At 44.9% G+C, this 13,502-nt stretch overlaps 1 protein-coding gene and 1 long non-coding RNA gene across 2 annotated transcripts; one reads left to right on the top strand and one right to left on the bottom strand.

Annotated features, from left to right (window-relative positions):
- Positions 1-459: 459 nt before the first annotated feature.
- On the top strand, positions 460-3,990 carry LOC120669038. The gene is made up of 4 exons (XR_005672663.1): positions 460-939; positions 1,026-1,054; positions 3,020-3,374; positions 3,757-3,990. It is a non-coding gene; the product is annotated as an uncharacterized LOC120669038 (long non-coding RNA).
- Positions 3,991-6,365: 2,375 nt separating this feature from the next.
- Positions 6,366-8,466, bottom strand: LOC120669254. The gene is made up of 3 exons (XM_039949035.1): positions 8,415-8,466; positions 7,248-7,765; positions 6,366-6,872 (listed from the first exon to the last, which is right to left on the bottom strand). Exons 1-3 carry the CDS (start codon positions 8,464-8,466, stop codon positions 6,366-6,368), a joined length of 1,077 nt encoding a protein of 358 aa, XP_039804969.1.
- Between the last annotated feature and the right edge of the window lie 5,036 nt (positions 8,467-13,502).

Genomic DNA, 13,502 nt, shown 5'->3' with positions numbered 1-13,502 from the left:
TCAGTATGCATGTATAATTTATTATGAATGTATTGGAAATCTGCTGCGCCAATAAACCAAAAAAATTTGGTCTAGTCCGTGGTTCGAACCCGAGACCTACGAGTTCCGGCCGATACACCTAAACCATTGCGCTACTATGGAATTTCAGTGATGAAGCCATATTTTTTTGTACATATTATCAGAACATATATTTTGGGTGGTGCAAAAATACAAAAAATGGGGTGACACCAACAGCCCCAAAGACTGGAACTGCGGCCGCTATATCGAAAGCGCAGAGCCCATACCATCGCATCAGTTAAGGAAGTTTGATTTGGATAGATCTATCTATTGAGGTAAAGTAACCGTGTCCCCTTCCCCTCGCCAGGTCCGCCCCTTCCCCTTCTCCATCTACATAAAGATTGAAACGCCCGCCGACCCCTTCTCCATCTTCCTCACCCTTCCCCTTCACCGGCGACCCCCACCCCTTCCCCTTCACCGGCGACGACGGCGATGGCGTCCATGGGCGGTGCGTCCCTGCACCTGATCTACGCGTGGCTGCAGAAGCGTGGTGGGGACGGCCGCTTCGTCCCCATGGGTGGCGCACCGCGGCGTCCAAACACCTGCCATGCTCCCTCCTCGTCCCCAACAGGCGGTGGCGGCGGCGCTACTCCACCACTGTGCCGCAGCACCCGCCTCACCGCTCGCCCCTGCTCCCCAACAAGCGGCGGCGCCGGCGCCAAGAAGACGGCGGTGGGGACGGCGCCCCTCCTCCTCGCTAAGAAGAAGGCAGGCGGCCCTTCCCCCTCCTCCACGAGCGGCATTTCACTACAAGAGAAACCTCCTGTTGATACGTTTTATTCATAGCTTTGATATGTTTTATTTCGTCTTTAATGTAGTGTAGACGCACTTTGCTAAAGCGTGTCTGGAGCGTTTCCGCATGGACCGTGTCAAGGACCGTAGGTACGTTTTGCTGAGCATATCTAAAAGATATGAGATGCTTTTGTAGTGACGGTGACTAACGTGTCTATGTTTGCATTTCGATTCAGGTGCTTGCATTTCGATTCAGGTGATGTAGGTACGTTTTTCTTTCTTTTTTGATTCCTGTCCTTTTCTTTTTCCTTTTCTCCATTTCCTTTTGCTCAGATTAGTTTATAAAGTAATGCAGGACGTTCCTTTGCAGCATTGCTCTTTCTCATCTATACAAAATCATATTTCACTTTAGGAAGGAAAACATTGCCTGGCCTAAGCAGGTATTCATTTAATATCAATCACCCATATAAAATCGTTTCAAATCATCCACATACCATATGAAGGTCTTACATGTATACTGCCCTAATTCTATAAATTTAGAATCTGTATAAAATACTTCATGCATGCAGATACTTGTATTTCACTTCTCCGTGCATTACTTCATTCGGCAGGTTTTCTTTATGGGCTTTCATAATCCTGCAGATTAAATAAATACATTATTGGTATATGGTATGAAAAATAAACACAAAAGATTTAAAATGATGCTACTACAAAATAAAAATAAATGCATTTTTCTCTTAAATAATCATGAAACTTAGCAGGGAATCAACGTGTTTACAAAATTATATCAACCCTTATTCTGAAAGAAAGTCATCATTATTATTTATACTACAAGACAAGTCTAGATAATTTGAACTACTAGACTATTCTGTTCGATTCAAGGACAAAATTAATTCAAAGAAATCACTAAGGCTTCTCTGTATAAACCTAAAATGAGAAATCACATGCATATGCTACATGATGATTATAAATACTTTAGTACAAAACTCTAATCCTGAAAGATATTGGACTAGAGAACAATTATATCTTGCATACTAAGCATTGAACATTTTACTTGGAACACTCACATATCACCTACAGCTTCTGATACTCTGGTCATCACTTACACAAAAAGCTTATGATGGATCTCATGCCAAGTGTGAAATGAGCTGTAACGGAAGGGGTTCAGATGCAGCATCTCATCTCATCTCTGCATGCAACCAGTGCTCAACTGCAAACAGGAAGCATCTCCGCTGCATCACCTGGGAATTTTATTGGGCAAGAAAAAAACTCGAATATGAAACATCTCTCATGAAAAAATGCTAACAAAATAGGCATTCTGCATGGCGACTGCTATTATCTTAATAATATGTGAACATAGCCAAAAGGTAGAGCTATTCATTCACTTTGTGCTGCAAGAAAACACTTCCTGTCTATATTACACATGATGTTTGATAAGGAAGTTCATAAAAAAACAACAGTGCGATACAATAATCAAGAATCCATTTGTGTGTCTGTAAATGAAACAAAGACACGTATTAGGTATAGTTAGTCTTAGCTGCAACTTGCAATTAAATAGGATCAAGTCCTTGATCCGATCACAAACAAGATAAAAAATACGAACCTGATGTGCTCGCTGCTGAAATACCGACCATGCCCTCAGCCATCTTCCCTGAATCTCTACCGTAATTTAAAAAAAAAAGATCTACAGACCAAAACATATCTGCAACGTACTGAACCAATGAGGGATCTGGCGACAGATGCAGACGCCGGCGGCGGTGTTGGACGAGAAGGCATGAGGTCATTGCAGCATCGGAACTGCACCAGATGCATCAAAGAGGCATGGCGATTGCTGTGAGAATATTCTTGCTATGAGGAGCAGCGCTGGGAAGACGATGCACGGAGATGCATGTCGAAGTGCCGGCGGAGCATGGGAGGCGGCGCGGCGCTGGCCGCCGGGGATATCGATGGTGATGGCTGGGACTCGGCACATGGGGTAGCGATGGCGAGGGGCGGCGTAGGGGAACGGCGGCGTCGTGGAACCCTAGGATTAGGAGCAGTTGGGTAAAATAGACTTGGATACTTGGATGCGTGTGGACTGGATATGGGGGACGTGGGACTACTAATAGAATCTTGTCACGTTTCTGTAAATGTATTAACCTTCGTATCTAGATGGTACAGGGTGCCAAGGGTAGATACGTTACAAAAAGCGCTAAAAGTAAAACGTATCTATATGGCTGTTTTGTTGTAGTGTTTCCGGCGGCCAAGCGGCCCAAGAAGAAGGCCGGCGGCGCTTCCCCCTCCTCCAAGCAGCTCAAGAAGAAGTCCGGCGGCGGTGAGGAACTTCTCACGGTGAGGAACTTCTCACGTACCCGTAGGGCTTCGATGTTGCAGCCGTACGAGCGGCAGCGGCGGCGGCGGCGCTCAAGAAGAAGCTTGAAGCCGCGGCGGCGCTCAAGAAGAAGGCAAAAGCCTTACCGGCGACCTACAAGCCGCGCTTCACCATCATCGACCTGCCTGCAGCCCCTGAGCAGGAGGAGGAGGAGACGAAGCCCGACGTGAGCTCTCTACAGCCCCTGAACAAGAAGGAGAGGACCAGGAAGGAGGTGAATTAGTTGAATTTCTAGTTGAATTTCTCTGAATTAGTAGTACAGAATTTCTCTGAATTAGTAGTACAGAATTACTGCCCCTGAGCTATGTTTGGTTTGTAGCTCTTGAATTAGTAGCTATGTTTGGTTTGTAGCACTTGAATTAGTAGTACAGAATTAGAGCACTTGGATTTAGAGCACTCTGTCTTAACATGGTTAGTAGCTAGTTGAATTTGTGGAAATCTGCTTGTGGAATTTATTTGTGGATTTAGAGTCACTGAATTTGTTCATATTTTTATGCTCAGTTTCTATATATGAATGCAAGTCACTAAAATTAGTAGTACAGAATTAGAGCACTTGAATTTAGTAGCTCACTGAATTTATTTGTCCCAATTAACAGGATGACCTTCTGGGAGCTGCACAACGGTCCCAATTAACAGGATGACCTTTTGGGAGCTGCACAACGGTCTGGCAGCATCATAGAAGAGGCAGGCCGAACTTGAAGAGGAGCTTGCCAAAGAATATAAAAAGGGGAAGGCACTGAAGACTGCACTGGAGCTTGCAGCCAAAAGGGCAGAACCAAGAATTTAGAGCTTCATGTGCAGTTGATGGTCAAAGATTGAAGCTTCTTTTGTTTTTTTTTTTGGGGGGGGGGGGGGGGGGGGGGGAGTTGACAGGGCACACACATTTTGTCCATGGCTGTGTGCCCACTAAGGTTGTAATGTGAACCTATCTGAACTATGTGATCTGTGAACCACTAAGAACTATGTGTAATGTATATATATGTGTAATGAACCTATGGCTGTATGTTCTGTGATCTGAACCTTTCTGAATGGTAACATTATGTTCTGCTGAAGCATTTGTGATCTGCTCAAAATTCTGTGATCTGTGATAATTCTGTGATCTTTGATAATTGTGTGATCTGTGTGAAAGGTGCGCTGAAAATTCTGTGATCTGTGTGAGCAGTTGTGATCTGCTGAAAATTCTGTGATCTGTGAAAAATTATGCTGAAATTTGTGCTGAAATTTTCTGCTGAAATTTCTGTGATCACAGAACATACAGAATTTACCAGCCTTATTACACCATAAAATATGTGATAGCTTCTACAGAATTTCTGCTGAAAATTTTGTGATCCTTGAGAATAGAATTTAAGTAGCAAAGAGAACAAACAAATCATAAAATCTTGGGAAAAAAGATGGCTTCTACAGAATTTATATTACACCATCTTATATTACAAATCTCACATATTCTATAGAATTTATATTACACCATCTTATTATTACACCATATTATTACACAAATCTCACATATTCTACAAATCTCACATATTCTACAAATCTCACATATTCTACAAATCTCACATTTACCTGCCTCATCTTTTTTGGCTTGTCGTTTTCCTCCTTTTTTCCGAGCTTTTGCCACATGGACTCCTTCTTTATGGTCGGATCGTAGGTAGGGGGTTTTCTCACTTTCTAGAATTATGGGAATGATGCAGGGACCAAAAGGTGGGATTTCGTCGCATGGATTCAAATCCTCCTCAATCACGACATTTTCAACTCCGACAACTCATCTTTTTCCTAGGAGAACCACGTGTCTTCTCTCATCCATCGTGTCAGTCACATAGAAGACTTGAGAGACTTGATCAGCAAGTACAAATGGCTCTTTCTTGTATCCAACTTGTTTAAGATCTACTGTGGTGAACCCATACATGTCTTTCGTGACACCTTTTCTGCCCCTCACCCAACGACATTTGAAAATTGGCACCTTAAAATCCAGATAGGTCAGCTCCCATATCTCCTCTATTTGTCCAAAGTATGAAGTCTTATGCAAATTGTTGTCTAGAGCTTCTATACGAACACTGGAATTTTGGTATGTGCTTTTATTATCTTGGGCAATGGTGTAGAAGGTGTAGCCATTTATATCATACCCTTGATAACTGGTGATGGTGAACAATGGACCACATGCCGAGTTTCTAAGAGCATCATCTATCCGAGAGTCTGACTTTTGGATCCGATCTCTAAGCCAAATGTTGAATCCGCTCATATGTGCCTTAGCTAGCCAAGTTTCGCTTCGCCCGGGATTCAATTCATGCAAGTGCTCCTTATGCTCATCGATGTAAGGAGATACTTCAACTGCGTGTTGCAACACAAGAACATGTGCTTGTCGGTAAGAATTCATGTCCGGAGTGAATGTCTTCTCCCCAACAATCCCTACGCCAGCTAACCTTCCCTCATGGCGAGACTTTGATATGCCGATTGGATTACTAGGATCAATGTAATCAAGACACCAATCAACTACCTCCTCAGTAGAGTAGCCCTGAACCATACTTCCCTCAGGATGAACTCGACTCATGGTATACTTGTTAAGAGTGCTCATGAATCTCTCATAAGGATACATGTGATGCAAGAACATCGGGCCAAGGACCTTATCTCCCGCACTAGGTGAACCATGAGATGTACAGAGACATCAAAGAATGATGGTGGGAAATACGCCTCAAGAAGACAAATTGTGTGAAAGAAGTTCTTCTCAAGATCATCCAATGTTGTCTCATCAATAACCTTCTGAGAGATTGTGTTAAAGAAAAAGCACAAGCTCATGATAGCCCTTCTTACTTTTTCTGGCAATATATTCCTAATAGCAACCGCAAGCATGGTGGTGAGCATGACATCACAATCATGGGCTTTCATCGGCAGAAATTTCTGTTCCTTCGCATGGATAAGTTTCCTGATATTAGATGAATACCTAGAAGGAACTTTCACACTACATAAGAAGTCGCATAATTCCTTCTTCTCTTCCCTGGTTAGATTTACAGCAGATGCCGGTAGATGTGTACTACTGGTGGCATCAAGACAAAGCTCAGGTCTAATGTCCAATTCTTCTAGACCAGCTCGTCCTTTCACATGATCCTTCGTTTTGTACTTATCATTCATGAGTGTTCCAAGTAGACTTCCACATACATTTTTTTTTCACGTGCATGTCATCTATACTATGACAGATAGCTAAATCTACCTAGTAAGGTAGCTCCCACAGTATTGACTTCTTCTTCCACCTGATCTTTGGATCAACTGCTTCTTTGTCGCGCTTTCTCTTTCCAAGTGTAGTAGTGCTTTTCTGGCCATGGGCATTTGGGAGATCGTTGACCTGACTGTAGACATAAGCCACACTGAAATGCCTCGGAGCTTTGGCTAACTCTCTCATGCCATCAAATTGGCGTTTCATCTGTCTGTATGCATGTGAATCAGGAAGGAAGCGTCGATGACAGACGTACATCTGTTTCTTTGAGTTGTTGAGCCAAAGAGTCTCAGTGTCATCTAAACAGAGGGGATAGTCCTTTTCGCCTTTGCACTGCCCAGACACAGAATGGCCTCCTGGTATATCAGTGATGGTGGTGAAGAGAAGGCCACGTAGTGTGAAGGGTGCTCTTTTGTACGCATCGTAGACCTGAACACCTTCTGGCCATAGTATTTTCAGATCATCCACCAATGGTCTCAGATACACGTCGATATCAATGCCTGGCTGATGCAGACCTGAGATGATCATTGACATCATCATGTATTTCCTCTTGTTGCAAAGCCAAGGCGGAAGATTGTAGATCGACACCAACACTGACCAGACACTATGTGAGCTACTCATCTGACCGAATGGATTCATCCCATCTGCGCTTAATCCAAATCAAAGATTCCTTAGATCATCAGCAAATGAACCATATTTGTGATTAATGATGTGCCACTGTGTGGAATCTGCTGGGTGTCGTATGTAATCATCCTGCTTCCGGCCCTCTATGTGCCAACGCAACAACTACACGTCCTTTCTTGATGCAAACAAATGCCTCAAGCGAGGAATCAAAGGGAAATACCAGGCCACCTTTTGAGGAGCTCCATGCCTCCTTACCTCATCACCACCATCATTTCTTCGCTTATATCGAGCCGTTTGACACTTTGGACATTCAGTGTCGTTAGCATGGTAGCCACGAAATAGAATGCAGTCGTTCTTACAAGCATGTATCTTCTCGACCTCCAATCCCAAAGGGCAAATGTTTTGCTTGGCCTCATAGGTTGTCATAGGTATCTCATTCCCTTCTAGCAACATGTCCCTTAGCAGGTCCAACAAAGCCTTGAAACCCCAATCAGTCATATGGTGGGTTGCTTTCAGTTGGAGAAGTTTGAGTGATGCGAAGAGTTTCGTGTACTTCCCTTTGCAGCCCGGATAGAGTGGTGTCTTCATGTCTGTCGCCAACTTTTTAAGTTTCTCAAACTCCAAAATAGTATGCCCATTGTACCCCATGGCATCACGCACCATCTCCTCCAATTGATCAGCCACATGGACATAGTTGTCACCGATTTGTATTAGGTCATCGTCACTAAGATCATTCCCAACAGCCTGATTGTCAGAGTGTACTTCCTCCTCATCTTGACAAGCATAAAATTTTCCAGATTGTTCGTTACAAGCGGTTTCTTGATGCATACAGTCGGCCTCAAGGTCTCGAACATTACAACCTTCTTCTCCATGCATATTCCAACAAATGTAGTCATCCATGAAACCTCGAATGATCAAATGGGCATGGACATGAACTAAACTTGAGAACTGAATGTCATTCTCACAGTCAACACATAGACAACTTATGGCGGACTTGCCCTACTTCAACTGATCTGTCTCTGCTGCATCTATGAATGACTTCAAACCAGTCAAGTACTCACCACACGTGCGGTTCTTAAGGTACATCCACGTCCGGTCTGCCATCTACATATTCGAGCACGATAAAATTAAAATTTATTCATGAATTTCAAAAATCCGTGGGGATTTCAATAATAGAGTTGTGCATGAATTTCAAAATCTCACCTTGGGGGCTAGCTATGCAGCTAGTGACCAAGCCGTGGGGATGTGCGGCGCAAGGTGATGCTAACAAGTTAATGGCTCCAGAAGACTACAACAACAAAATAAAAAAATATTATTCAACAAATTGAATTTATTCAATATATATAATTACATGTACATATTAAATACATAATATAAATTATTTGAACTATTTGTGCATGAATGAACAATTAAAAAACTCACCTTTTTGGCCGGGGAGTAGAGACCAGCACGGCGAGATGCAGAGGACGGCCATCGTCCCCTAATTGGACGACGCCACAAACGACGAGATGAAGAGGGGGCTGCCTGATGACGTGCGGTGACGACCAAACGATGACGACGACCGAGCGCGCGCGGCGAGCTGCTGCCTGGCCGCCCGCAACGACGACAACAGTGATGCGCGGCGGGCAGCCAGTGATGCGCGGGAGGGTCCAATCGCGGTGGGAGGCCCCCGGCGGTAGTGGCGCGCGCGGCCGGCGGCTGCCAGGGAGTACGCGTACCCGCACGCGCGGGGCCGGGGCTAACTACGTACTAGGCGCGATCGAGCAATGATGAGTCATGGCGTGGGTATACGGTGCTCCGTGGGTAGGTTGCCGGCCGGCCGGCCGGTCGTCCGCCGTGCCGCGCCCGGCCGGCCAGACGATCGCCGGGGTCCCAAAAAGCAAAGCAGAGCACAATGGGAAGAAGGAGAGTGAAGACAGAGCGAGTGAAGACAGGGCATCTCAAAATGCGTCTGTATATTCATGCTTTTCCAGACGCGTTTTCTCAAAATGCGTCTAGAATTGAAGTGTCTCGGATAAGTAATCATTGGAGATGTGTTTCAAAGAAACACGTCTCCTATAGTCTGCATAAAGCAGACGCGTTGTGTTGAGCCGTGTCTCTAATACTTTGCAGACGCTTTTTCTGATGACGTGTCTGGAATAAGTTGTCATTGGAGACGCATTTTGTTTTCCAAAACCTGGAAGACCATATTGGAGACGCGTTTTGAACCGATGCGTCTGGAATAATGTTTTGGAGACGCGTTCTAATATTCGCGTCTCGAAACATAGTGTCTTCTTTGATCATTTCTTACATAGTAAAACATTCCAGCCCTTGGGTAGGGCACCCTACTCGCCGGCTTGAGTGGATCTTGGATATTTCCAAAAGTTCTTCCCACTTGGGTGACCTGATGAGGTCTATCCTAACCGGTCAACTTTAGAAATTACTCTAAATTCAAGGAGCATAATAGGAATTAAGTTCTTGGTATTCCAAATAGTTGACATGAGTCTCCCGCTGGCTTGGACCACCGTGGGGGTTACACTAAGGGCTTGTTGCATCGAGTATTTGATGGGACTCACCCGCTTGCTTGAAACATCAAGTTCATAGGGTGTTCTGTTTTCTTTTGGTACCCCGAGTAGTTGTCGAGAGTCTCCTGTTCGCCTATGTAACAAGGATACTACCTAAGCTCCTGGTTCTCCAAGTACTTGATGCGAGTCTCCCGTTTGCTTGGACCACCGAGGGTGTTACACTAAGGATTTGCTGCCCCGAGTAGTTGACGGGAATCTTTTCCGCTCGCTTGGGCCACCAAGTTCGTAGGGTGTTTCATTTCTCTTGGTACCCCGAGTAGTTAACAAGAGTCCCCCGTTTGCTTGGACAACCAAACTAATAAGAGCACAGCTCTAAACCAAACATTTTCCTTCAAAGGAAATCTTTATCAGGATACAGCCTAACTGCCCTCTTAGAAAGTGATTTTCCCACTTGGTTAATCCTATGTGATTCAATCCTAACCGGTCAGCACTAAGGTTCTGAATAGAACAAAACTAATTGACCCAACTCGAGTACATTTCGCCTCTTAAAGCAAATGACATGGATACAATACCTTGAATCTACCATAAAGATCAAGTAGGCGCGATGCCACCAGAACTTACTAAGATCTATCTATGATACTTCCTAAGTATTACTACTCGACAGATCAGATGGTCTTACAACCCTTTCCAATAAACAAAGTACTCGACGATACACAAATTTAAACATTTGTACATACAGAGTACTCGAGGCACTAAAACCCAGTCATCTTACAAAGACTCAAGAAAGATCAGGACTTGTTCAAAGTCTCCACTATCTTATCCGCTATGATGGAGGTTTCTTCCAGGTACTGACCAAATTGGTCATCACTGCAATCAGCCTATGCACCCTCCCCAAGCGGATCAAGTGGAGTACGCGGCCAATAGGACTTCACCAACCCGAGTACTTGTCCCACGTACTGTCAGGTGGTTGTGGAGACATATCTTTCGAAGCATTCGGGAACTTTTCGAAGCCTCTCCGCCAAAGTGAGCGGCTCGTCTTTGTTCCCTTCTGGGACCTCCATGATGTCAGCCACGGCTTGAGCAGTATCTTTCAGTTCCCTTATCTCCTCAAGTTCCCGCTGCATCAAGTCCCGGGATTCTGACAAGTCCTTGAGCTGTTGGAGGGCTGTTGCCATCTCCTGGTCAGAATCCGCCTTGATCTTCTTGAGTTTCTCAATCTCATCTGCTTTTTGGTAAATAAGAATATTTTTTTTGTGACTGGTACATAAGAATCTTTAGATCCAGTACCAAGCTTTCCTCAATCTTTAATGATTTCGAGAAGGTTGTGTACTCGATTAAAAGAAATACTTATAAATACCAGATGAACTAAAACTAGTCGACTATAATACAAAAGCAAAGGCTAACCTTTCTTGGCTTTGGAGAGTTTTTTATTCTTCTCCTGGGGAGTAGCCTTCTCGGATGAGAGCTTTTTCACTTGCTCTCTCAGAGCAATCAGCTCTGAGTCATCCTGGGGCTAGCTGCTGCCCTGCTCTAACACCTGCTTCCAAAAGTATAAAAACAAAGAAAGATCAGTATCTACTACTCAATCTAACAAGTACATAAGTGTTGGCGGTCCTTAAGTCAAAAATAAAGCCGTCAACTCCTGCAGTTTTTCCGATCAATCAAACACCAAAAGTAGTTGTAGGACTTAATTCTAATAAATTCCATGAGTTTTGGTGATTCTTGGTTTGAAGGCACCCATACTCGGAATAAGGAGAAATGAAGCATGAGACGCAACAAAAACACACAGAAGATCCCGTCCCGCGTTTTACCTTCAAAATGGGCTCATTTGATAGAGAAAACTGACGAACAAAGCCTCGGCACTGACATACACAAGTTGGGGGCCCACTTAGCAGTGTCCAGGACGAAAGGCGGTGCGAGAAGCGACACCTATGGGCCGGCCGAGCCACACGGTCGGCCGGCCGCACTTCGGCGCCAATCGGCCTCAGTTTTGGCGGGAAGCTCGTGCTTATCCTCTAGAAGGCGGTTGTCAACTTTCCCGCCCTTATCTCCCCCAGGAGTCGATCTCCTTGGGTTTTAAAAGGAGCCTCCATCACCTCCTCTCACACACACCATTCAAGAGTAGGAGTAGTGCCACATTGTAAAGGCGACGCGCTAGTTCTTTAGTGCTACAATAAAGGAGGAGAGTGAGGAGTAGTTCGGGGATGCGCCGGGCCTGTCGGTGTTCTTCTCCAAGCTGTACCTCTACGGATATCGGCTTCTTTCTAGTAATGTAAGTTGGTATTTGTGATTCTCTATTCTTGCATAGTACTTATTTTTGAGTGAGATCAGTTCTCTTACTCGCGGGTTCGTCGCTCTGTATTTGTATAGAGTGCCGTAGTTTGCTACGGGGTACCAAACATAGTTAGACTGCGGTAGTAATCAGTGGTTTAGACGTGGTGTCTAGGCTTATATCCCACGGTCTGTGAGGTAGTCCACAGGTGATGACAGCCATGTTGGTCCTTAGTAGCCCTCCACGTTCGGATATAGCGTAGAGCCATTGGCCGGAGTCTCCTGACCATTTGAGGGGTAAGCCGGTGCCCGAAGCGAGTATCTAGCTCAAGAGATCAACCTTAACTCATCTTTAGTACTACCTGAGGAATCCTCTCTATCCTCGCCACTTATCTTGGTGTGTCCTTGGATTGACTCTGTAGAAGTTAATACACACACATTCCCTATGGATACGATAACCCTTGAATACTCACGGGTGAAAGCTACAACGGTATCCATGTGCTTGCGGATTTATTCGCAGCCATTAAAATACCCAACAAGCTTTCTGGCGCAGTTGCCGGGGAACGGTTGCTGTATCTCTCTTTGAACCTAATTGGTTCTCGTGTCTTATCTTTTCAAAACAAAAAAAACACTTTTCTTTTGTTTTTCCTTATCTTCTATCCTCATCCCCGATATCATGGAGCAGCCATCTATCCTAGGCTTCTCTGATCCTAAGGGAGAGCTCCTAGAGCCTCGGCAATCCGAGCACCCAATTCTTGCATCTAGCGATGAGCTCCGCCCTGACCTTATCGCTATGGTTCAGAAACTATCCTTCTCCGGGTTAGATAGCGAAAACCCTTACCATCATCTGCGGGAGTTTGAGCAAGTGTGTTCATGTCGCGCCATCGCAGGCATGTCACATGACACTCTGAAGTGGAAGTTGTTTCCCTTTTCTCTTATTGAGAGGGCGAAACAATGGTACACACATACCGTAGGAAGCATGAACGGAAGCTGGGATGAACTGAGAGACAAGTTTTGTCTTTCATTTTTCCCCCAGTCCCATATCGTTGCTTTAAGAAGGGATATCCTCTGCTTTCAGCAGAATGAGAAGGAATCCATAGGTGCGGCCTGGGCCAGGTTTTCACTCCTTCTAATATCTGGCCCGAACCTATTGATATCCGATGATGTGTTGCTTCAACATTTTTACATCGGGCTCGATACAGAATCCGCCCTTTACCTTGACATTGCCATTGGAGGATCCTTTTCCCATAAAACTCCGTCCAAAGGTAGGGAAATCCTAGATCGTATCACAGAAAACACCTCCTTCGTTGCTAATGCTGGATCCTCCCAAGACGAATATGCGTCAAGCCATGAGGACATTCTAGTTGCCGAATCAGATCTTTCACCTCCCACAACCCAAGATTCAGCTCTAGAACCCTCTTCTGAACCACAGGCTCTGGAGGAAGAAGAAATCCAACCTTCGGAGCTCCCTTTCGAGTTCGAGGATGACCTTTTCGAAGATTTCGGAAACACCTCGAGCTATCTCTACACAAGGAAGCCGCCGGTTCCCATCCCTTCCATAGAGCCGATAGAAGCCACATTCCTTAGGGAAAACGTCAAGAAGGTAATGGCCATCATGGCCGGCGAATGGTCGAGGGAGACGGAGCTGTCGCCAGAAGTTCTCTGGATCAACTCCCCTCCATCAACCATTACTTATACCATAAGAGGAACCCCAGTAGACATCTTCTATAGTCCC

This window comes from Panicum virgatum, chromosome 4N (assembly GCF_016808335.1).
Source record: "Panicum virgatum strain AP13 chromosome 4N, P.virgatum_v5, whole genome shotgun sequence".
NCBI lineage: Eukaryota > Viridiplantae > Streptophyta > Magnoliopsida > Poales > Poaceae > Panicum > Panicum virgatum.
Note: the sequence above shows the minus strand (reverse complement) of the source record. Positions and strands in the feature narration are given on the sequence as shown.

What these genes read in the sequence shown, in the direction of transcription:
- LOC120669254 (XM_039949035.1), bottom strand. Translation starts at nt 8,466, where the DNA reads ATGGCCGTCCTCTGCATCTCGCCGTGCTGGTCTCTACTCCCCGGCCAA. An exon ending in TCTACTCCCCGGCCAAAAAG is followed by an intron (nt 7,766 to 8,414) that starts GTGAGTTTTTTA and finishes ATGCTTGTCAAG; the next exon opens with ATGAGGAGGAAGTACACTCT. An exon ending in GAAATGATGGTGGTGATGAG is followed by an intron (nt 6,873 to 7,247) that starts GTAAGGAGGCAT and finishes GGTCTGCATCAG; the next exon opens with CCAGGCATTGATATCGACGT.